The sequence below is a fragment of the Rhineura floridana genome, chromosome 1 (assembly GCF_030035675.1).
Source record: "Rhineura floridana isolate rRhiFlo1 chromosome 1, rRhiFlo1.hap2, whole genome shotgun sequence".
NCBI lineage: Eukaryota > Metazoa > Chordata > Lepidosauria > Squamata > Rhineuridae > Rhineura > Rhineura floridana.
Window position 1 is genome coordinate 177,019,159 of NC_084480.1, and position 25,261 is coordinate 177,044,419.

At 43.8% G+C, this 25,261-nt stretch overlaps 1 protein-coding gene across 8 annotated transcripts in view; it reads left to right on the forward strand.

Annotated features, from left to right (window-relative positions):
* Positions 1 to 3: 3 nt before the first annotated feature.
* The window catches only part of CFAP61 (cilia and flagella associated protein 61), a 194,728-nt gene continuing 169,470 nt past the window's right edge, over positions 4 to 25,261 (forward strand). For 5 of the 8 annotated variants that reach the window (XR_009758262.1, XM_061587810.1, XM_061587821.1 and 2 more), the window contains exons 1-6: positions 7,243 to 7,385; positions 10,761 to 10,926; positions 11,027 to 11,177; positions 17,676 to 17,752; positions 20,506 to 20,573; positions 21,633 to 21,759. Coding sequence is in view for 7 of the 8 variants with exons in the window: in XM_061587810.1 (XP_061443794.1) it covers positions 7,292 to 7,385; positions 10,761 to 10,926; positions 11,027 to 11,177; positions 17,676 to 17,752; positions 20,506 to 20,573; positions 21,633 to 21,759 (683 nt within the window). In the remaining variant the exon portion in view is untranslated. Of the gene's footprint in view, positions 153 to 7,242; positions 7,386 to 8,793; positions 8,818 to 10,760; positions 10,927 to 11,026; positions 11,178 to 17,675; positions 17,753 to 20,505; positions 20,574 to 21,632; positions 21,760 to 25,261 lie in introns of those variants that run through there. The other 3 variants (XM_061587847.1, XM_061587840.1, XM_061587870.1) reach the window with 3 other exon arrangements.

A 25,261-nucleotide genomic window follows, 5' to 3' on the forward strand; every position in this document is an offset into this window, starting at 1 on the left:
CGCGCTGGAAGGTCGGCCTCCCCGTCGTCATAGCAACAGCCGAGCGCTTCTGTCCCTAGTCTGTGAGATTCAGAGAACGAAGCTGCGTGGCGGATTTCTCAGTGGAGTAGATACCCTGAAGCCCAACACTGGAGGACGGCCGCCTTGGAAAGGTGAGTCCTGCGCGATCCGTTGAAGATTCCCCTGCTGTTTCCCTCCGGGATCGCTCCGTAGTAGTTACAGAAATGCCTATGGCATTGATTGTCAGTACATACGGCACAAGGGTGGGCAAGTTCTTGTTCACACAGAGTAGGTGATACAGCCACGAGAGTGGCTGTGCACTATAGCCAGCATGAATTTTTCGCATTCTGCAATGTTAAAGTGAAAATACCCTGTCGTGTCATTCTGCTGCTTCTCATAAGCACATTTCAAAACAAAACCTTACAAAACTTATAGGCCTGAACTCAGAAACGCTTGCTTCACAACCCTCTAAATTTTCATGGCGATACACAAAACAGTCAGAGAGAATCAAGAGTTCAAAGTGTGAAAAGAGAGAGAGAGAAAAATCAGACCCCTTTTGGACTTTTTTCTGTCATTGTTCTCATAATTTGTTGAAATTAATTAAAAATCAGCCATGTTCACAAAGTACCTGTAATCCTATTACTGACCTTGGTCCATTTATCTTCTGCAGTTTAAAAGTTGAAAAAATGCCTAGCTGATTTTTAATTAATTTAAGAAATTTTGCATTGAACGCAATGATAAGGGTGGGCATGCTCAGTAAAAACCAACTGTCAGTGTTCTAAAAGCCAGGCTCACAGCTGCTGGGTTTGCCTAATCAGGGGGCCATACCCACACCAGACTTTGATTTCACTTGAGACAATCATGGCTTCCCCCAAAGAATCCTGGGAAGTGTAGTTTGTCAAGGGTGCTGAGAGGAGACTCCTATTCCCCTAACTGAGCTGCAGTGGCCAGAGTAATTTAACAGTCAGCTGCTCTGATTGAAGCTCTGTGAGGGGAACGGGGCCTCTCCTAGCAACTCTCAGCACCCTTCACTAACTACACTTCCCAGGATTCTTTGGGAGAAGCCATGACTGTAAAGAGAAATAAAGGTCTGATGTGATGTGGCCAGGGACAGCTTTGGTTTAAATTTGGGTGGGAGGCTACATGTGCCTGCTGTAGAATAAAAAGCTGGGGGAAACCCTGTCAAACAATGATACTGTTCACAATGTTTTCCTTTTGGAAAGAAAAGGAAAGGGGCTTCCCCTCTTCCCAGTGCCTGCCTGCCCACCCACCTAACCCATCCCCTATCCTCCCCTCCCCTCTCACTTCATCCCTCCTCTTCCCGCCCCCTCCTCCCTCTTCCCCCCCTCCCTGCCTCTCCCCCAGGTCAGTTTCAGCTACCCTAAGCATGATTCCACAGGAGTAAATCCCATTGAACTCAAAAAGCATGCAAATTATCAAACTTGCCCTCCCCTCCTCCTCCCTCCTATCCCCTCCCTCTTGCCCCTCCCCTTTCCTTTGCCCCTCCCCTACCCCTTGCCCCTGCCCTGCCCTTGCCCCTTCCCTCCCCCTTCCTTTGTCCCTCCCTCCTCCTTCCAATCCCCTCCTTCCCCCTTCTCCTCCTCCCCCTCCTCCACTGTCAGATTTACCTATCTTAAACATGATTACACAGGAGTAAATCCCATTGAATTCAATAAGCATGATAATGATCAGACCTGCCCTCCGCTCTTCCTTCCTCCCATCACCACCCTTTTGTCCCTCCCCCTGCTTTGCCCCTCCCCTTCTCTCCCCCTCCCTATCCCCTCCTCCCTTCTCCCCCCTGGTCAGTTTTACCTATCCTAACCATGATTGCACAGGTGTAAATCCCATTGAACTCATTAAGCATGCAAATGATCAGACCTGTCTTTCCCCTCTTCTCTCCTCTCCCTTCCTCCTCCCCTCCCCTCTTCCTCCTCCCTTATCCACTCTAGCCCTTCCCCTCTCCCTCTTTTCCTGCCCCCCATGGTAAGTTTTATATATGCTAAGCATGATTGCATGGGAGTAAATCCCACTGAACTCAGTAACCCTAGCCCTCCCCTCCCTGCCTGCTCCCATCCCCTTTGCCCTTCCTCCCTTCCCTCTTCCTCCCCTCCCCTGTAGTCAGTTTCACCTGTCCTAAGCATGATTGCAGGGGAGTAAATCCCACTGAACTCAATAAGAATGCAAATGATCAATCTAGGGTTGCCAGGTCAGAAGCATCCCAAAACCTGAGATTTCAGGGGCGGGCCCAAGTGATGTCACAGGGGCAGGCCCAAGTGATGTCACAGGGGCGGGCCCAAGTGATGTCACAGGGGCGGGCCCAAGTGATGTCACAGGGGCGGGCCCAAGTGATGTCACAGGGGCGGGCCCAAGTGATGTCATTAAGCATAATACATTAAGCATCAATCACAGTTGCTTGGAGCATACAATTAAAAAAAATTATCTGATCGAAATTAAGATAGAAATCTTAGCTAAAAGATGGAGCCTGGGTAGGGAACATTTAATCTCTAGCCTACTTGTTTTCGGCAAGAAGGGTTTAAGTGCCTTCAGACCAGTCCAGTCACCAGAAGGCCACTGTAGGAAGAAAGGAGCCTAGTGTTGTGGAGATGTTAGATGGGAGCATTTGGGAGTAAAGATTGATGCCCCTGAAGGCTGTAATTCTAAACACATGTACTAAGGGACTAAGCCCCCACAGAACTCAACAGGACTTACTTCTGAGTAGATATAGTTTGGATTGTGCTGTTGGTAAAGCTTGAGTAGGGATCCTCTGCAAAGATATCCATATCCAAGCAGGGTTGGCAACCCCCTGCCTGGAATGCCCTGCCCTTTTAATGTGGCTGCTCCAAACGTCTTTACAGATTTGACCCTTCACTTCAGAAAGAGGTCTGAGAAATGAGTAAGAGTAAGAAGATTCTCTACCCTTTCTGTCTACCCTGTGGGCTGCTATAAACTCACTTTGACAGCCAACCCAAGTCCAGTGAGTAATAATTGACAGAGCGAAAACACACATGGTTTGGTCTACCTTTACAGGCAGCAGCTTGGGAACAACAATTGCAGCCGCACTTCCACATATGTGAATTTTCTTTTACTACTATTGGGAAGAAACAAACTGCCATGCAACCAACAAGGTGTATCATCAGTGGGTTTAAGGGGGTTGAGCTGACCACATGCAACCACTGCTGTTGCTTCTATGGATGTAAGGGAGTGAGGTTAAAGGTAAATGAAATGCAAACAGAAAATGAAAAACAAAAGACAGTGATGCTTTCCTAAATACAATACCATACAAACCACAACAAGATTCCTGTGAGTAAGGCAGACAACTTAGCATCCCACAACCAGTCAGGATTCATAACCGAAAACCAAAACTAATAAAATCCTTGCAGCCAGTCAGTTAATGCAGAATGCTGCAGTATGATTGCTGACATGAGTGAGATCCTATCAGCACATAATACCTCTGCTCCAAAATCTGCATTGGTTGCTGATTTGCTACCAGGCCAAGTTCAAGCTGTGCTTTCCATGTTATGGGTGCCACATAGTACTTGTTCTGCTCTTGTAAGAAATCAGTCCTGTAATGTGGCAACACCTATGCTTTGGAACTCCTTGCCTATTGACATTAGGCAGACGCCTCTTTTCAGCACCTGCTAAAATCATTTTTGTTTAGGCAAGCCTATCCAGGCATGTAGAAGCTATTGTGTTTTTAAATCTGTTTTTAACTCATTGTTTTATTATTTTGAATGTTTTGAATATTGGTTTTATTAGCATCCAGAATATTTGGTTTTTTTACAAGGGCCCCAGGCCAGGCACCAGTGGTGGGGCAGCTCCCTATGACAGCCAGCCTCTGATGCAGGACTCAGGGTGGGATGAGGTTGGGAGGTGGGGAGTCACACAGGATGTGATAAGCAAAGAGAGTTGACTCTGGGCATGCACAGAGACCTTCCCTCCCCTCCCATGTCAGCTACTAAGCCACCAGATACATAGTTATTTTAACAAAGGAAAAGGAAGAAAATAAGGAATTGTCAACAGTAAAGAAAAACCTACAGAAATATGGAGGCAATCAAGATAAAATAAAACAGAAGGCTTTTGTGGAACCATATTTTAAAAGTGATGAAAGGCACACCAGAATATGTTTGCAAAAATTATCTTTTATGCAATCAGGCTTCTACGCTATGAAAAAAACCTGCGTGCGCTGCACCACCGACCTGGGCTAGCCTTCACATGCCTTGCCATGGGCCTCAGACTGCCACACCGTGCTCCCACCCCGATGCTGCTCTTTTTGCTGCATCCCACCTGGCTACAGCGACTGGCGGCCCTCCCGATGGGGCTGCGTGTGCTCAGGAAAAGCCGCATGCTTGACCAGCCACCCCGTGCGCCTAGGGGAGCCCGCACTCACTTCCCGATCATCTTTAGCGAGGAGGAGCCATCCAAGATGCACCCCTCCTGCACGGCCCCCTCCCCTTAGGAGCAAGGAAGCCAGCCTGCTTGCCTTTTGGCCACGATCCTTCTGCCTGCTGCGCTTCACCATAAGCTTTGAGCTTTGGGGAGAGAGAAAACTCCCCGACTAAAGTTTGTGTCAGGTAGTGAGGAGGAAGAGGGGGCAGGGTAAGGCGGTACCAAGGAGGGAGGGATGCAGCAGTGGTGGCTGGTTGCTGGGTGAGTGAGCGAGCATGCGTACGCACGTGAACAAACAGGCAGGCAGGAAGGAGGGAGGGGAGGGGAGGGGAGGCAGCGGCCTTCCCAGACCCCTTCCCAGCAAGCAGAGAGCAAAGATGGCTCCTCTGGGAAAGGGTGGCCGGAAGAGTCTTCTCAGTAGCTGACTCTCCTCCTTTCACTCTGATTGACTTCAATCAGCAGGAAAGGACAAGGAAGCATGTTAGAAGACTCTTCTCAGTGGCTAGCACACTTGCCTTCCATGCTGATTGGCTCATAGGATGCTGAAGATGTAGGGACCCTGCTCCCAAAAAAGTAAAGGGTCTAAGATCCCCTGAGACTCTGGACTACTATACTGCTAGATGCAAGTATACAAGTCTGTATGTTACCGTCTTAAAGTGCAATCTTATGCATGCTTATTCAGAAATAAACCTCACCGCCCACTAATAATAATAATAATAAATAATAAGGATTTATTTGCAGGAATAGCAGTGTGGCTAGGTAATTTTAGACCCAGGGCTTAATGGTTTTACTGGGGCAGCAGCCAATGGTGGTGGTGGCTTCAGATGGCCATGTATATCACTTCAGTTTAAAACACAATTAACATTTTTCTCCTCCATTGCCATCCCATGCTTAAACCTGCGTCTACATTCCTGTGTTACGCACCTCCCCAATCTCTGAGTGGTGAGATTTCAGGGGTCCCTGCGCTCATCCAGGGTTTGGTTTCCTTTGGGAAGAAGGTCAGCAGAGACTGTGGTGTCTTTATAAAATATGGTTTATTTATTTACACACATTCCAACCTGAGCTTAAGAGGGAGGGGTTCAAGGCATCAGCAGTCCAATATCCAGTTTTCCCATCAGTGTTACAGGAGGCACCCCAAATGCCATGGTGCAGAGAGCCAGCCTCTCTGCCTGCCTCCAGTTCCCAGCAATTCTTCCTCACAACTGCAAAACACAAGCCTCTCCTAGCCGCCAGGAGGGGGGGGGAAGGCTCTCCTGAAGAGTTTCAATGACAAAGGGTCTTCCTGGCCCATTCCCCAGTTGCTGGGCAACAGATAGACTTATTATCCCACCTGGCCACTCTATTAGCTTAACAAAAGAGACTCAACTGACCAGCAGAGTGAGTTCCTCATTCCAAGACACAGGACTGCAAATCAGAGGCTGGAAAGGGGACTCACAGGGATCATGCATTCCAACCCCCATACTCATAACACTTGACATGCTAGATCAAAAAACAAACAAGAAATACTCTGAGCATGTGCAGCCTTGCATTTTAAACTCACTCAAATTATGGTGCTATCACGACTAGAGTAAAATGGGGGTTTGTTGCAGAAAAGTCTAATCTGTTTTTAAAGTTAAAAGCAATAACCGTGCATTTTCCTGGCTGGATGCCCCCTGACTAGAGAACATTTTAAAAATAGGAAGGAGGCTAAGGCAACCAGTATCAGCCCTGGTGGCCGCCCACATGTCCAAGTTGGTCTAGGCAGCGGCACTTGTGTGCAGTGACTCAGAAGTGGCGTAATTCAATATAGAGCTTACTCTCAGGAAAATGAGTCCAAGACTGCAGTCCTAGACATATTTCGTAGGGCTAGGGTCCCCAACATGGCGCTGGTGGCCACCACAGAGCCTGTGAACTCCTGCTGTAGCCCTTCTTCCTCTCAATGTTTAATTTTTATTTTAAATTATTTGGGGGGGGGGTGATGGTCGTCTATTTGAAGGCCGGGGTGTTGCCTGTATTTTATTCTATTTTGTTCTGTGATTCGTGTGGGTGTTTTGTCACTTCTTGTTGTGGTGAGAGGCGGTATCTAAGCATTAACAGTTGCCTCTTCTGCAAAAATGGGCATTTTGTGGTGCCCACAGCGGTTTCTTATATTTCCAAATGCCTCCACGCTGGGCCAAAAAGGATCGGGGGCCCTGCCCTAGTGAGTAGTAATCTATAGTACCCTGCGAGACACATTTCTAAGTAAATATGTACAAGGCATCCTTGCTTGTGAAATAAAGACCTTGAAGGGTTTTTGGTGGGCCTTGTTAATGGGTCCCAAGGGTTGGGGGGGGGAGAGATCCCAGAGCTCTATGAGAAACTCGCTCTCTTCCCCCGTCTGGAAGGCCAGATGAGACCACGGCTCTCTGTTTACTCAGGAGTAAGGCCACTGCATTCAGTGGGGCGCTCACTCTCAGGGAAGCATGCACAGAGTGGCACCCTCAGCTGGGCAGGAGGAACTGGCAATGGCGGCTGTTGCTTTCTCTGCCTCTGAGGGGAAGGGAGCAGGCTGCAGCCTTCCCGCCCACCTGGAGCCCCGGAGTCACCATGGAGCCGGCGCACTTGTTGAGGAATTTGCGCAGCTCCTTGCTGCTGGCCTCCCTCAGCACCATCAGGTTGACCTGGCCCGAGTCCAGATGTGCCGCCATGACGTGCCCTTCTCCTGCCTCCTTCCCTCCTTGACTCTGTCAGCCTCAAGCCCAGCCCAGAAGAGAGGGAGGAAAGCCGGTCATGTGAAGCCCAGGAGGAGCAGGAGGAGGCGGCCTCAAGCGCCCTGCCTGCCTGCCTGAGTGAGTAAGTGAGCACGCAAGCAAACAGATGGGCAGGAAGGAGGGAGGGGAGGCAGCAACCTGCCCAGACCCCTTCCCAGCAAGCAGAGAGTATTAGGATGGCTCCTCTGGGAAAGGGTGGCTGGAGCCTTTGGCGTATGCGTGAATCACACATGCGTGGCTGGGCAGGAGCCTGGAAAGCCGAAGATCCAGGTATTTGGGGGTGATTTGACCGGAGACCGGAGAGGGCCCTCAGATGCCAGAGTGTCCTGCTGAAAACTTGAGATCTGGCAACCGTAGATCAATCCATTCTCAGCAAACTTGCACAGGATCCCTTTTCTTACCTCCCAGATTAAAAAGCAGAGAAATTCACTAAGACAAAAAACCTTGCAGTTTAAGAACGTGCCTATAGCCCACAGATATTTCTATTAAACTTTAAAAAGCAGGGAAATTGGGCAGCTATAGTGAATGCACAAGCCAGCCCCTTTCTTGTCTGCAACTGCCAGCTGGGGGGCAACTGGGCTCCTTGGGACTATGCAGCTTGCCCACAGCTGCACAGGTGGCAGGGCACATAACCCCTGAGTCACTCACTGTGGGGGTGATCTTTAGCTGGCCCTTGACAACCAGGAGACATGAGCAGGGATTTGAACTCACAGACTCTGGACCTCCAGCCAAGCTCTCCTCCCCACTGTGCTATACTAGCCACACTAACAAACATACAAAAAATGTAATTCTCCATTTTTGGAGATGGCAGGTGTTGCCACCACTCACCATATGCTCAGAGGCACATATTACCAAATTCTTCTAAGCTACACAGGAAGTTGATTGGACTGTGAAAGACAAACCCAAATTGTGTTTGCATTTTGACAAATTTATAGGGCAGTACAATGTCTCAGAGAGGTCATGTCTCCTGCTCCCCTGGTGCATTCACTATAGCTGCCCAGTTTCCCTGCTTTTTAAAGTTTGATAGAAACATCTGTTGGCTATAGGTATGTTCTTAAACCGCAAGGTTTTTTGCCTATTAGTGAAATAACATCAGGGGCTTGCTGGTTCAATACGTTCTTTGTTTGTTCATATCCCGCCACCATGGAACTAAAGATAGGCAGCATACAGAGGGTTTCCGAGTGTTCTCTCATCTAGACACTGGCCATACCCAAACTCCCTTAACTTCAGGAATATGTGCCATCAGACCATCCCCTGGCTGTCTACAAGATGTGGTGATTAGCACTGGCTTTACATTTATTATTGTTGTTGTTTTTGTTGTTATTTAGGTCTTTATATGCTGCCCTTAAGGGCTATAAACAGCCAGGTCTTTAGAGCCCATTTAAAAAAAAAAAATCATTGAGAGAGCCAGGCACATTTCCCACAGGAGGGGGTTCTGTAATGATGGGGCCAAACTGCCTGCATGTGGAAAACTAAAACAACTAGGATAAAAGCTATAGCTCAACCTTGTCCTTGCTGTGCTAGTTTTCTACTTAAACATCTTGCTTTGTTTTTACTTGAAGAGCATTGAACAATTTGATCTCACCTGCAATCTGAAGTGGTATAGTCCATTGGATTACTATTTTAGGACTCTGCTGCCACCTCATTCTGTTGCATAAATAAATCCTGCCAAGGAGCCATTTACACATTATGCAGCAAGGAGGTGAGAAAATCCAGAACTTTAGTGCTTTAGTCTGCATGGTGGAGATGGCCATGTTTTGTAATGTTCCCCCTTGTAAGAAATGCCCTGCACATAGTAAACTAGCACACTGCAGGGAAAGGTTTAGTATGGTCCTTTCCCTGATGTGCCTCTCTACAATGTGCAGAGAACTTATTGTGAGAGGGAGCATTTGATATGACCTCCCCTTTGTATATTGTAGCGGTAGAATTGCACTTCTTAGTGTATACTGGCATGGTTTTTCTTTTGACACTGCAGCTGATCCAACAAACATTAACTTCCTTACCTATCCCTAAATAGAGTCAGCTGCAGTTAAATCCTGTGCACATTTTCCTTGGAAATAAGCCCCATGGGCTTACTTTCCCATCAAAATACATAAGATTGGACTGCACAGCTAGTCATCTCTAAGAGTTCTGTGACAGTAGCTAAGGACAGTAAGATACCCTTAAAAAAAAAAACTAGGGATGTTGGGAAAATTTGGTGGAATTCCTCCCCCCACCTTTATGTAAATTCACCTGATCCACATCATCTGGATTAGGATGCTTTGTTGTTGTTATGTGCCTTCAAGTTGATTACGACTTATGACGACCCTATGAATCAGTGACCTCCAAAAGCATCTGTCATGAACCACCCTGTTCAGATCTTGTAACTTCAGGTCTGTGGCTTCCTTTATGGAATCAATCCATCTCTTGTTTGGCCTTCCTCTTTTTCTACTTTCTTCTGCTTTCCCCAGCATTATTGTCTTTTCAAATGAATAATGTCTTCTCATTATGTGTCCGAAGCATGATAACCTCAGTTTCATCATTTTAGCTTCTAGTGATAGTTCTGGTTTAATTTGTTCTAACACCCAATTATTTGTCTTTTTTGCAATCCATGGTATGCTCATAGCTCTCCTGCAACACCACATTTCAAGGAGTTGATTTTTCTCTTATCTGCTTTTTTCACTGTCCGACTTTCACATCCATACATAGAGATTGGAAATACCATGGTCTGAATTATTCTGACTTTAGAGTTCAGTGATTAGGATGCAGGTCAGACAAATTCTTCCTTGGAATCTACAAACATGCACACTGAAGTTCTATGAGGTGGACTGAGTAGACTGCTCCCAGGGCCATTTGCAGCTCTGTTTTCAACTCTCATGACAAGAGACATGCTTCCTAGTTGCTCCAAGCAACTATTTACCAGTAGTTGTTTTTAAATAAATGTAAAAGGCAGCCCGTAAACATGCAAGTAAGGGAGGAATTCAGAGATTTGTGTAGATTTTTTAAAAATTATGCATTTATGTAGAAATGGTCTGGAAGGGACATGGGGGTGGGAATCCATGTGAAAGGGAAGCAGGACAGAATTAGACTGATCTGTGAATCTCCATAGAAAACCCAGCTCCCATGATTCTTGAGGGGAAGCATGACATCTGACTGATACAAAATCAATCTGTTTGTACTATAGACCTGCTTTCTGAAAACAAGAGGCAGAGCAGTTATATAAATTCTCCAACATTTATTGCATATTTATTCAGATGAAGCTGGTGTGGGGAACCTTTGGGTGTCCAGATGTTGCTGAACTACAACTACTATCAGCCGCAGCAAGATCAGCCAATGGCCAGGAAAGATGGGAGTTGTAGTTCAGCAACATCTGGACGGCCAAAGGTTCCCCACACCTGAGATAAAGCATAAATTACTATTGCCCAATCCTAACCAAGTGAAGTTCACTTTGCAATTCTAACTGAGCTCATTTGGATGCAAGTGTAAGTTCAATTCAAATAAATCAGACAATCTCAGGAAAACATTTAGTATCAGGCAGTCAAAATTGTTTGTATGTTTAAGATAAATTGTACAAATTCATATTTCTGGTTATTCTTGGTGATGCCTTTTACTATAAGTCATTTATCTGAAGAATTGGAAACATTTTTCTTTCTTTCTTTGCTGCAGAATATACAATGTCTTCAAAGTCACCTACAACAACATCATCTACACCACCATCTTCTGTTACATTCAGTGCCAGAAGAACAGAATCCCATGATATTCCTGATATTTTCCATCATATGAATTATAATACAGAAAGATTGTTTGGCAGAATTAACATCATCTATCTTTTGTAAGTAACAACACTGCAACCATTTATGCTGCATCTAAAGTCACTAATAGGATTTCGTTTTAGTTCTTTCATTAATAAAAGCTGAACATTTGTTTTATAGAGAAAAAGCCAATCTTGCAGTGACTTTAGTTAATCAAAAGAATGCACCTGTTGCCCATGCTGCATTTCTGGACTATCCCAACTGGGATATTGTTGATCAAGCCGCCTGGGAAGCACATTTAGAACATAACTACGTTCAAAACAAGTGTATGGTAAGTAAGGGCATTTTTCCCTTCAAAATGTTAATCATAAGGGTTTTAAAATATTGTATGTGCAGGGAATAGACAAGGCCAAATTATATTGTGTAAACATTTATTTCCTGCTTGAGCACATTAATTTTAATTGTCTTGTACAAGAAGGTAAATGTGGAAATATATGTAACCCTAAGCCAAACCACTGCTAAACATAAACAAGCAAATGTTTGGCTCCAGAGTGAAAATTATTGTCCACTTGCTCCTTCTTCCAGTTCTGCTGTTGTCATGCTAATGGGAGCTAAGCCAGGATTTGGCTTAGTATTATGTGTGAATCTGGATTTGGTGTGTGTGTTGCTTCAAACAAACCACAAGTAGTACGCTCCAAACAAACCACAAACCCAGGTTTGCACATAATGCTAAGCCAGACTATGGCTTAGCCCTCAGTAGTGCAGCAACAGAAAGACCATGAAAGCAGTGAGGTGCCCATGTGTACTTGCACTCTTGTTTGTAAACTCTAAGCCATATTTTGGCTCAGCATTATGTGCAGACCAGACCATTTTGCTTTAATTTAATTTACTTCTTGCTTCTGTTCTGTGAATGCACCTTTCTGAATGGATTCAAGAATTCCTGTGCTCTTGGCTTGGATTCATAGGAAAGTACCTGTGCTACAGCTTGAAGATAAATGAAAGGAAACTCTTCCTTGACCATAGGCTTGATGGGGGTGTGGAATCTACAGAATTGCAGGCTTAAGAAGAGATTTCTTCTACACCACAGCTCAAATCCTATCTATCAGTTACATTGTTTGCATCAAAACTTAGTCTTGTGTAAGCTGGGCTTTGACTGTTAAAAGAATGTGGAATCCTTCCTAAGAAGAGTAAAGGGAAAAATGGAGAATATCAAAGAGAAGCTTTCTCCATGAATTGCTTTTCTCTTGTTTAGAAGCTAATATTCCTAAAGGGTTGGGAGGGAGAAGAAGGAAGGACTGTTAGGTGCTCAGGAGAGTTAAGATAAGAAGAGAAAAGCAACAAAGAAAAATAGGCAACACCTGTATAATCTCCATGCAGCTTTCTGTGCCTGTTTGTGGGAAAGCCTTCAAAATTCTATACATAGCCTAGTTTACACGGGGCTACTTTGCATGTTACACTCTTTGCATGAAGCCAAGCTCTCTGTCTAGCGTGTACATTCTCAGGTTTAGCTGGGCAGAAGCATATATGTCTCCTGACATATATTTTCGCTGACACAATATATTTTCAGAGTGAACCTTTGTAATCATTCGGTCTTCTCAGCGATCTTTGAAGAGGGATTATGTTGGACTATCACCTACTCTGTTGTCCAACAACTTCCCCAACGGAATTGGGGGACTTCAATGTCCATGTTTGGTTTGCCTTATCTGGTCCAGCTCAGGACTTCATGATGCTGTTACCACCAAGGCACTATCATCACAGACCTGACACTAATTGCAGGTCATACTCTTGATCTGGTCTTTGCTACTGAGCAGATCAGGAGTAATCCAAGAGTGGGAGAGATGTGTGTCATTTATTTGTTTATTTATTTATTGCACTTGTATACCGCCCCATAGCCGAAGCTCTCTGGGCGGTTTACAGCAATCAAAAACATGAAAACAAATACACAATTTAAAAACATATTTTAAAAACAATTTAAAACACAATTTTAAAATTCAAAACAATATAAAAACAATTTAAAAACACATGCTAAAATGCCTGGGAGAAGAGGAAAGTCTTGACCTGGCACCCAAAAGATAACAGTGATGGTGCCAGGCGCACCTCATTAGCAAGATCATTCCATAATTTGGGGGCCACCACTGAGAAGGTCCTCTCCCTTGTTGCCACCCTCCGAGCTTCCCTTGGAGTAGGCACCCGGAGGAGGGCCTTTGATCCTGAACGTAGTGTACAGGTGGGTTCGTATCGGGAGAGGTGTTCCATCAGGTATTGTGGTCCCAAGCCGTGTAAGGCTTTGTAGGTCAAAACCAGCACCTTGAATCGAGCTCGGAAACATATAGGCAGCTGATGCAAGCGGGCCAGAATTGGTTTTATATGTTCGGACGTCTGGTCCCTGTTACCAATCTGGCCGCTGCATTTTTCACAAGCTGCAGTTTCCGAACCGTCTTCAAAGGCAGCCCCACGTAGAGTGCATTGCAGTAATCTAATTTGGAGCTTACCAGAGCATGGACAACTGAAGCCAGGTTATCCCTGTCCAGATAGGGACGTAGTTGGGCCACCAACCGAAGCTGGTAGAAGGCACTCCGTGGCACTGAGGCTACCTGAGCCTCAAGTGACAGAGATGGTTCTAGGAGAACCCCCAAGCTACGAACCTGCTCCTTCAGGGGGAGTGCAACCCCATCCAGAACAGGCTGGACATCCACCATCTGATCAGAAGAACCACCCACTAACAGCATCTCAGTCTTGTCTGGATTGAGCCTCAGTTTATTAGCCCTCATCCAGTCCATTGTCGCAGCCAGGCACCGGTTCAGCGCATTGACAGCCTCACCTGAAGAAGATGAAAAGGAGAAATAGAGCTGCTTGTCATCAGCATACTGATGGCAATGCACTCCAAAGCTCCGGATGACCGCACCCAATGGTTTCATGTAGATGTTGAACAACATGGGGGACAGAACTGACCCCTGCGGAACCCCATACTGGAGAATCCAGGGTGCCGAGTAATGTTCCCCAAGCACCACCTTCTGGAGGCGACCTGCCAAGTAGGAGTGGAACCACCGCAATGCAGTACCTCCCACTCCCAACTCAGCTAGTCTCCCCAGAAGGATACTATGGTCGACGGTATCGAAAACTGCTGAGAGATCAAGGAGAATCAACAGAGTCACACTCCCCCTGTCTCTCTCCCGACAAAGGTCATCATACAAGGCGACCAAGGCTGTTTCCATGCCAAAACCAGGCCTGAAACGTGACTGAAATGGATCCAGATAATCGGTCTCATCCAAGAGTGTCTGGAGCTGACCTGCAACCACTCATTCAAAGACCTTGCCCAGGAATGGAACATTTGCTACCGGCCTATAGTTATTAAGATTTTCTCGGTCCAGGGAGGGCCTCTTCAGGAGTGGTCTCACTACTGCCTCTTTCAGGCAGCCAGGGACCACCCCCTCTCGCAGAGAGGCATTAATCACTTCCCTGGCCCAGCCGGCTGTTCCATCCCTGCTAGTTTTTATTAGCCAAGAAGGGCAAGGATCCAGCACAGAAGTGGTTGCACGAACCTGTCCAAGCACCTTGTCAACGTCCTCAAGCTGCACCAACTGAAACTCATCCAAGAAGTCGGGACAAGGCTGTGCTCTGGATACCTTGCTTGATTCACCTGCTATAACACTGAAGTCTAAGTCCTGGCAGATGCTAAAGATTTTATCCTGGAAGTGCCTAGCAAATTCATTACAGCGGGCCTCAGATGGTTCTACCATGTCCCTGGGGCCAGAGTGTAATAGCCCCCAGACAATTCTGAAGAGCTCCGCTGGGCGACAGATTGATGATTTGATAGTGGCAGCAAAATATTGTTTTTTTGCTGCCCTCACTGCCCCTAAATACAGCTTACCATAGGCACTTACCAGTGTATAATTGCATCCACTAGGAGTTCATCACCATCTGCACTCAAGCCGTCTCCTATATTGTTTCATCGCTCTCAGCTCTGGGGTATACCATGGAGCCGTACGAGCTCTACACAGGAGAGGGCGCTGCTGTCATGGATGGATTGCTCCCTAGTGAGATTTTGATTGGCTGAAACTGACTCCCCCTACAGGGGTAGGGACCAATTAAGATGGTCCATCCCTGGAGATTTATGAAATCTAAAGGATTCCTGATTGCTGGGTGGGGGTGGGATTTTCTGGATAGCATGGCTGATTCTCCTGTCTCTCTGTGGGACGATGAGATAAGTAGCACCATCAACATGATCACTCCCAAGTGCCCCATTAGGCTACAGGGAATCTGGAAGAGTCCTTGATTTTTCCAAGGAACTCCAGGTGATGAAGCAGGGTGGCCAACAGCTGAAGCCCAGGTAACACAAATCTTGTGGCGAATATGATCGAGCACAGGTGAGAGTGCATGTAATGAAGGTGACAAAGAAAGCTTACTTCTCCGCTACCATTGCATCCTCGATGAATCGCCTAGAAGAGCTTTTCTAAGTAGTGAACAGATTCCGTTTAACAGGAACATTTAATCACTTGGAAGCCCGCTGTGGTAGATTTGTGAAGCGCTTTGAGGGCAAAGTTGCTTATATCCACTCCAAATATAACACAACAGTTGAAGGTCCTGTGCAGATGTTTAGAGTACCATCTGGTCAAAGTTTATGGTATCATTTTCAGTTATTACAGCCTGAGGATGTGGACAGGATGGTTAGGTCAACCATGGGCTCTCTTGATTCCTGCCCATCATGGTTTCTAAGTTCTTGCAGGGAGGTACTGGATAGGTGGGTCCCATGAATGGTTAATTACTGAATGTAGGAGGCACTGATATGCTCTCCATTGAAAATGGCAGTGGGGCACCCTTCCTGAAGAGCCTGTCCCTGGACTCTGAGGTATTCTATAACCCCTGCTTAGTTGCTAATATCTCTTTCCTAGGCAAGGTGATTGTGAGAGTGATGGCTGACTAGCTGTAGACATGCCTGGATGAAGCAGGTTATCTAGATTTGTTTCTAGGTGGCGTCAGGCCTGGGTTTAGCAGCCACCTTGGTAAAAATGGCTGATGACCTTTATTGGGAAGGGGATTGAGGGGAGTGCAACCCTTTTGTTTCACCCAGATCTCTAGGTGGCAATCAAGACCATTGACCACAGTATACCCCTGGAGTGGTTGTGCAACTTATTACAGTGCTTCTGTTCCTACCTGCTGGATAACTATCTGAGAGTAGATTGGAGGACTTCTGCTTGGCCCCATGACAGTTGTGCTGTAGAGTCCACAGAGTTCCATCTCATTCTCCATGCTATTTAATATCTACCTGTATGTGAAACTGCTGGGAGGCATCATACAGGGATTTGGTGTATGGTGTTACAAATATGCTGATGACACCCACCTCTGTCTCTCCATTCCGTCTGAATCAGGAGAGGCTATGCAGGTGATGGACCAATGTATGGAGGCAGTGATGGGCTGCATGAGAGCTGCTTAAACTGAGAATGAATATTAACAGGACAGAGGCGCTAATTCTCTGGTTCTACAATTAGGGAGATGGCCTGTTCTGGATGGGGTTGCATTTCCCTTGAAGGAACAGGTACGTAGCTCCTCAGGTTCCTCACTAGAAGTCCAGATGCCTTCAATGATGAAAAGTGTCAATGCCCAGCTCTGGCTGGTTCACTGGCTATACATGTTGCTGGCCAGGACAGCTTTAATCCATGCTCTAAAAACCTCATGATTGGACTATTGCAATTCACTCTGTGTGAGGGTACTCTTGAAGATAGTCCAGAAGCCGCATCTAGTGCAGAATGCTGTCGCCAGGTTTTTAAGTGGGACAGTGAAATGGGACCACATGTTACTAGTCCTTAAATCACTGCACTGGCTATGTATAAGCTACCAGGCCCAATTCAATGTCTTGGTACTAGTGTAGAAACCCTGAATGGCTTGGGGCCCAAGTACTTAAAGGAGCACCTCTGCCAATGCAAGCTTTTGAGATCAGTGGAGAAGGCCCTGCTGATAGGTCTGGCCCATGACATGGTGGCATGATATGGGGACTTGTTGGTTGCAGTGTCTAAGTTGGAATGTCCTCTTTGGTGAAGTGTATTTTTCCCTCATGCTGACAATTTTTAGGCATCAGCTGAAGATGCATTTGTCCATCCTTTGAGACAGAAATGGACAATGGAGACCAAAATGCAAAGCTGCCTTATACTGTATCACACCATTAGTCTATGTCGCTTATTGTTGTTAATACTGACTGACAGCGACTGTCCAGGTTTTCAGGCAGGGTTCTTTCCCTGCTCTGTCTGGAGATGCTGGTGATCAAAGTCAGGACCTTCTGCATGCAAAGCAGATGCTCCGTCACTGAGCTATAGCCCTTCCCCAACAGTTGAGAGAAAGGTTAAGCTTCTGCTTGCAGCTTCTCTCCTGAAAATTCCTACCATTGCTTTCAATAAAGCAATGCAGCGCTGAAAATAGTATATTAGTTCTAGGTCTAGGTCCACCATAATCACAGCCCTTATCCAACATCTGAGGGTATGAGCTGTCCTCGGTGCTGAACAGCAAGCCATTGCACACCCTCTCAGGAGCTGTGTCTGTATTCACAGTGCTGTGCACATTTAGTCTTCAGCTGTTTATCTGAAATCCTATAGTCACTTGAGAATAAGTCCCATTGGAGTGGTCATGTAAAGGATTGCACAGTTAGCCCTGGTATTGCACGTACCTGATCCTGGTGCATTTAAATGTGTGTAATTTTTATGTATTAATTCTGTGGCTATCTAATAGACTACATTGTACACACACATTTTACAAGATCAATGTCTAAGTTTTTTATTTTGCAATTTATTTCATTAAATGAAGTTGTGCTGAATTTGTTTATATCTTTTATTTACAGCCTTTAAATACTTTATTTATGCATCTTTTTGTGACAACTGATGAATATGCAGTTGATTGTTGCCATGAAATAATGACGTAAGTTGATTTGTAGAGTGAAGTCTGGGGAAATCCTAGCTGGTATATATTTTTGAATTTTAAAAAACAAAATAATTAACATCTGCTTAAATCCCTTTGGTAACATGTAAGTGCATACAGGTATTCACTGGACTGTAGCTAATACCATTTATAGCTGCAAAGTGAACTTTGGCAACGTAAACATATAATTTCTACACTGCAATTTCAGTCCTCACAAGCAAAGGAACCATCTTAGTTACAGGCTAAAAGAGCTATGTGAATTAGCCACTGGTTCCAAATAGTGTGCCAAGTTTTGAGGTATTGGGTAACCTATCTAAAAATTTATTCACTCTTTGTGCGTGTGTGTGTGTGAGAGAGAGAGAGAAACAGTGAAAATGTATATAGGTATGCATGTGTGCTTCAAATCAGACCGGCTCTTTGCCAGCTGATTTGAATTTTGCATGTAGTCCTTGTCATGTGATATTTGTTTCAGGCTTAGCTAACCAGTCTCCATGTGCAAATTCAACATAAATTACAAGAGAAATCTGGTTGTCTTGTATAATCAGTCTGTGTTGGAATTGCTTTTTAAGAATTTTTAAAGATGTTTTTAAAGGCATTTTGTTTTAATATGTTTTTAAAGATGTTTTATTTTAATATATTTTAAAGTCTGTTTTTAAGATGATTTAAAGTGTTTGTAGTGTTTTGTTTGCCGCCCCAGGCTTCTCTAGAAGGGCAGGATATAAATTTAATAATAATAATGTTGCAATGAGTTAAAATTAAAATGTTATAGTGGAATAAAATCAAATAATGTTAAATGAAACATATGCCTGCCTCCCTTATGAAAAAGTACGGGAGTTTTTCCGCTTATCAGCTTCATTCGCAATTAAAAATGTTGTTCCCAGCTTACCGGACCGAAGGTCAAGGATAGAGGAAGTTTGGAGGGAGAACAGAGAAGTGGACCAGAATAGACAGATGCTGAGAAATCAAACAATGATGTATTTCTGATTAGCTATGCATTTCTAATGATATGTATGTGACGCATCTATAGCCTATAAATATGATGGCTGTCAGCAATTCTGGAGAGTCACTTAAGAGTGGCCCTCCCTTTGCAAAGGTTCAATAAAGGCAAGCATTTGCGGTACTCTGGTCTCGTCTCTATTCCTTATTGGCATCTTAGGGAATATAGAGTTCCTATCAGTCTGGCCTCCATTCAGGCCTGACTCCTTTTGTAACAAAACTGGCGAGCCAGCCAGGAGTATCCGCCTCAGACGACCTCTGCTGTCTCGTACGGGGCTGCAGACAGTTGGATGAGAGTGCTCCAGGCCCAAGTTGTTTGGCCTGCATCCGGGCCTGCGCCAGGCCGGCCGAGGCAGCAGAGTATCGTCAGCGGACCTCCAGTAAATCGAGACCAGAACCTTCTGATTGCCAGCGCAAGCGGATCAAGCAGAGCACCAGAAGACAGGTGAGGATAAATCAAACCTTGGAGGGGAGTGCTGAGTGTGTGGGTGTGACTGAGACGAGGCGTATCCACAGCGGTAATTACCTCGAAGCGAGAGTGGAGTTCTAGTACCGCGTTTCCTTTCTCCCGCGAGGGAAAAGGCCGGGAAACGAACGAAGCGAAAGCCGTGACTGTTGTTGTGCCCTAAACAGACCTCTTTAGAGCCCCCGGGATGGGAGGAGCAGGTTCCAAGGCCAGGAACAAGAGGCCTGACTCCTTTTGTAACAATAATAATCAACCCTAAGTTAAACAGATGTCTTACAAATATTTCTAGCACAACTATGAATTCTCCAAATGCAGAACAAAACCAGCCTTATTTATGAAAGGTAACTTGTGGCAAGTTATCTTTGGAAACATTTATTAAAATGAAAATACAGAAATGTTTACTCTGCTCCACTGTATAGTACAGCTTGCAGCAGCCCTATATAAATACGGTAAATAATGTTTGGGTTGGGTTAACTCTTTTAATCCTGTGTCTAGTCTGCAGGCTTACAACTTTAATAGGATTAAGCAGATATCTGACAATAGTGCCACTTTTTTTTTTAGTAGGGTGTGAGACAGTTTCCTATGGGATGTTAAAAACTTGTTTTGGAAAAGCTCATTGATCCAGTCAGATAAACTGGAATCAGGATAGGGTCAGTAGGATTTAACATCACTCTTTTATTTAATACAAGCAACTAGAAATGCCATACAGGCATGTGCACAGCATCTATGCGTGTGAGTGTGTGGGCTGGCAAAGGAGGATTGGATCTCTCCATTCCTTCTCTACCAGTCTCCTTGGTTTCTATGTTGGCTGCAGAGGAGGTGGCCAGCATTGAAAACACAGGCTATTAGCAGGCTAGCCAAAACAGTTCCAGGCTAGTAACATTTGTGGGGTATTTCAAAGGCTGACTTACATAATACGTCTTCTGCTTCCTATAGGTCATACCAAAGTTTAATGAGAAATTAGTAGATTTGGCAGGAATGATTAGATAAGCATAATTTATGTCAAGACACTTCAGCCAGAGATCTGGTTGTCTTTCTACCAGTTTAAATCTGGCACCATCTGATATTTGCCAGATCTTTTAAAATCAGTTTCTCTCTTGAATCTCCTAATCATTTCATGTGGTACTTCTTTTGTGAAAATGCCTTTCTGTTTTACCATATCTTGTTGTCCCTATGGCTTTGAGAGGGAAAATTCATGGACAGTGACAATATTTGAGTGCAGAAATAATGTTTTTAGAAGCAAAAATGACACATAGTACTATATATAACTCTTCCTTTTTTAAAAATTCAGGACTGTTTTTAAAACTGTACCAGAGCTACATTTTATACTTCTCTTTGTACCCTGTCAAGAAGATTTAGGTAAGACTTGATACATTTCTAGTTGGTCCTTAAATGGGAGGAAAATATATGAGGATCAGTGCATTCTTTTTCTTTAAAAAAAATGAGATACAAGAATAGCGTGGCTACAAGTAACTTATATCTTGGCCTTCCAACTGCATGCATGTGTAGAGCTATGCATAATTTTTTCTTTACCCTTTTATCTCCCTAAAAGTCTTGCAGTACCCTTTTTTACTTCCAGAAATTGCAGGTGGAAATTTTCATATGGGCTTCTCCAGTATACTGTAGTATGTAGGATGAAGTGCAAGAGGTCATCAGCAAACCCATATCCCAGTGCCTGAGATCGCTGTCAATCATAGTACCAGAGCAAGCAAATGGTGTATCCTCTTGCTCTAGTTTTTCAGTTTGAGCTCCAGATCCTGTATTTTGCTCAATACCAATATAAACATGTTGGTTATGTTGCACTTTCCGTGTAAATAAGTGACTTCATTGATTTCAGTATCTCTCTGAGTATGTCTTAGCTGGATTCCATGCAAAGTGTCACACATATTCTCACTAATTTTTATTACAACCCTATGAAGTAGGTCATAATTATTATACCCTTATTGCAGGGGGGAGAGTGAGGTTAAGATATAATATAATAATATACCATGATGAAATAGCAATAGCAGGTCTACCATATAATAGATACGGAAACATTTATGTACATTTAAGACAAGAATCGTAGAAATTTGGTGTCTTCTCTGAACATCAGCATTTAGTGTAAAAGTATTCTCAAGATTTGAGTTCAGATACTGTTCAAAAGCTATCTGTTACTGGTTGTTATTCATTTTATGAAGAACGAATAAAAATGTATAATGAGTAAAAATTGAGACACTAATATGAATCATCCAGCCTATATTGGTACATAACCTTTATTCCTCTTTAAGTATGTGACATTGCTTTTTACTCAAAGTGTTCAGCTAACAGCAAGATTTGTACCAAAAACCAATAGTACTGTATTTACTGAAGCATGTTTAGTAATGGCTGAAGAGATTCAGAGCAAATCGTATTGTTTTAATATACTTTTGTTCTCTTCAGGCATCAACTTAGCCACTGCTTTTTTACCAATGAAGAGCATACTAGGTTCAACTCTGGATTTTGACTATAGTCTATACGTGTCACACAGGAACCAGTATTGTCCCCAGCTGTACGTCCGCTGTGCCAGGTAACAGTTATGCAATCTTCTGTGATTTTTGTGATAGTTAACTACCCACTTCTTTCTCCTCCTTTGTTTGTAGCCTTCACAAGTTCTAATTCAGTCTTCTTCAGGGAGTGGGTAGTGAATGTTTCTTCCTTTCCCAGTTGCAGTTTTGTCAAGGATTTGTATGGTTATTGATTGGCTAATTATCTGCTATATTCATACTATTCACAAAGTATTTTCCTAATGTTTAAATACTAACTGGAATAGTATTCTGTATTTCAAAGAAATGTTATATTACATAAGCAAAGAAACCAAGGGTATTTCAGACTTTTCATTCTCATGCAGTATCTCAAACTTGGAACTTCCTGTACTTGTGGCCTAGTTTTCACTTTGACAGTCATCTTGTCTCTAAAGCTCTACCACTTTTGACTTGGTTCAGTATCCCACCACATGAAAAAATCCTTCTGCATGAAAAATGAGGTGTGAGGGAAAGGAATTCTAGTTTTTTGTATGGAGGAACATTGTCAATTGAACCCTCACCTGCCATTTGAAGTGTCTCTGGTTTGGTTTGCATGATACATTAAGTCAAAGTATGGCTTACTGGAACCACATGAATAGGCAGGCTCTCAGGGAGATGCTTGCAGCTGCTTTGCTCCTCCACAGTTCTTTTTGCTCCTCTGGTGCACTGAGCTAAGGCAAGGTTTCATTTACCATGTCATGCAAACCAGACCAGAATCTGCGTGTTTACCACCTCTCTAGCACTAGACCTCCTTAACTGCAGGTGCAGGGGTTCTGATACCTCCCACGTACTTCATTAAAAAAACCCCTCTCAGCTTATAAAGAGTTTATAAGTTTATATTAAATTCAGCATATGATTTGGAGGGTTTGCATGGGTTCCATCTTCTAGCAGGTTTCCAAAATATAGTTAACTTGCTGAATTGCATTATGTTTTCAAATATCTGCAAGCAGTAAATGAATTGAATGTAACAAAATGGAAGATGCGCAATTGTTGATTCACCACTAGAGGTCATCATAAGCCTTGTAACAGAATTTGTGAAATCTCCTTAAAATTGGGGGGGGGGTATTAATGAATGGCCAGAAGTACTTTTCATATCAGAACATTAACATGATGTCTGAAAATATTCATTAGCTTTTACCAACATTCAGTTTAATTAAACACTAGTTAATGGCAATATGATAGGTGGATTTGGGATGGGTGTATGGGGGCAGGGGGGGGAAGAATACTCTTCCTTCCCTCCCATACTCTTATTTCATACTATTCCCCTGCTTCTTTTACTTCCCATTCTTCTTTGACTTTATCTTTCTAAAGATGCTGGACTGAGGCAATGCAAGAGCATTCCCCTCATCATCAACAGCAAAGAGTCTTGTTATCAATGACAATGGACATAGGAAGCTGCCTTATACTGAGTCAGACCAGTGGTCCATCTAGCTCAGCTTTGTTTACAGTGACAGGCAGTGGCTCATGAGAATTTCAGACAGGAGTCTGTCCCAGCCCTACCTGAATATGCTGGGGTTTGAACCTGGGACCTTCTGCATGCAAAGCAAATGCCTTGTAACATTGCTCAAAGAGTTCTTTAAGGGAAGGAATTCCCATGTCTGGGGTGCAGTCAGTGCAAATAAGCCTATCCTTAAATAACAAGGCCCAATTCTCCTCAGTGTTATGCCACAGTATTACACTGTAATCTGTGCCAACATTGTATCATTCAAGCTTGATTGGAAAAGAAATCCCTAACTTTCCTATGCCTCTCTCTTCTTTATGTGTTTAAAAAGACCCTGTTTTTCATGATCAAAATGTTAACACCACAAAATAGTGATGTTCATCTACAACCAATGAGCTGTTCATTCTAAATAATCAAGGCACTTTGGAGGTGATTCCAGGAGCATAGTTATATATGTAATACATGGTACTTATTTAATTTTATCCTGATTTTAAAATAAATTTGGTAGTGAGCTGAGCTTCGTGAACATGCTTTTGCATTGAAAAATATATTGCTCCATAGTCGTATGTGTATAGACAAATCAGAATTACCGGTAAACAGCTTGCCGAAGTACAGAGATGTTCCTCCATGCCAAGTCAAATGCCAGTCTACAAGACTGTGGCTGTTCAAGTGTGTGAAAAGGAGATTCTATACCCCTCTGTTCTGCTTTGCTTGCCCTCTGCAGAAATGCTGTCTGCTATTATAAAGGTTACCACATCCCATGTTTAAATTCTTAGATGTATACTCCTGTTCCATTTTCAGACCTTCCAATTTTTAGCTTGTCTTGAACTATTTCTATGCCTCTAGTTAAAAAGAGAGAAAGACCTCAATGGATGACTGAAGAAACTCTTAAAATGGTTAAAGAGAGGAGAGCAAGAGCAAAAGGTGACAGAAACACAGTCAGAACCCTAAATGCAACAATACAGCGACTAGTACATAGGAACAAAGAGAACTATTACAATAGTTACTGTATGGAAATAGAAGAGAACAACAAAAAGGGTAGAACAAGAGCCCTATTCCAAAAGAATAGAGAAATGAAAGGGAAATTTAAAACAAGAGTAGGGATGTTGAATAATCAACAGGGGAACACACTGATTGACCAAGATGAAATAAAAGGAAGATGGAAGCAATACACTGAAGAGATACCAGGATGACAGATTCATTCATGGAGGAACTGTATGATGAAGAACCAGAAATTTTAGAATGTGAGGTGAAAGCTGCTCTTAAAATGCTCAGAAGAAACAAATCACCAGGAACAGATGGCATACTAATAGAGTTGCTACAAGTTACTGAGACTGAATCTGTCCAAATTTTGACAAAAATTTGTCAAGAAATATGGAAAACTAAACAATGGCCCACAGACTGGAAGCGTTCAATATACATCCCAATTGCAAAGAAAGGGGATCCCAGGGAATGCAGTAATTATTGAACTATTGCCTTAATATCCCATGCAAGTAAAGCAGTGCTCAAGATTCTACAACAAAGGCTCTTACCATATATGGAGTGAGAAATGCCAGATGTCCAAGCTGGATTTAGAAAGGCACCAGAGATCATATTGCAAACATATGTTGGACAATGGAACGGAGCAAGGAATTTCAGAAGGAAATCACCCTGTGCTTTATAGATTACAGCAAAGCCTTTGATTGTGTAGATCATGAAAAACTGTGGAATGCTTTAAAAGAAATGAGGGTGCCACAGCATCTGATTGTTCTGATGTGCAACATATACTCTGGCCAAAGGCTACTGTAAAGGCAGAATATGAAGAAACTGATTGGTTCCCCATCGGAAAGGGTGGAGATAGGGGTGTATTTTATCACTTTATTTATTTAATCTATGGAAAATTAAAATGGACTGCCTTCAAGTTGATTCTGACTTATGGCAAACCTATGAATAGGATTTTCATGGTAAGCAGTATTCAGAGGTGGTTTACCATTGCCTTCTTCTGAGGCTGAGACGCAGTGACTGTCCCAAGGTCACCCAGTGAGCTTCAGGCTGTGTGGGGATTCGAACCCTTGTCTCCCAGGTCG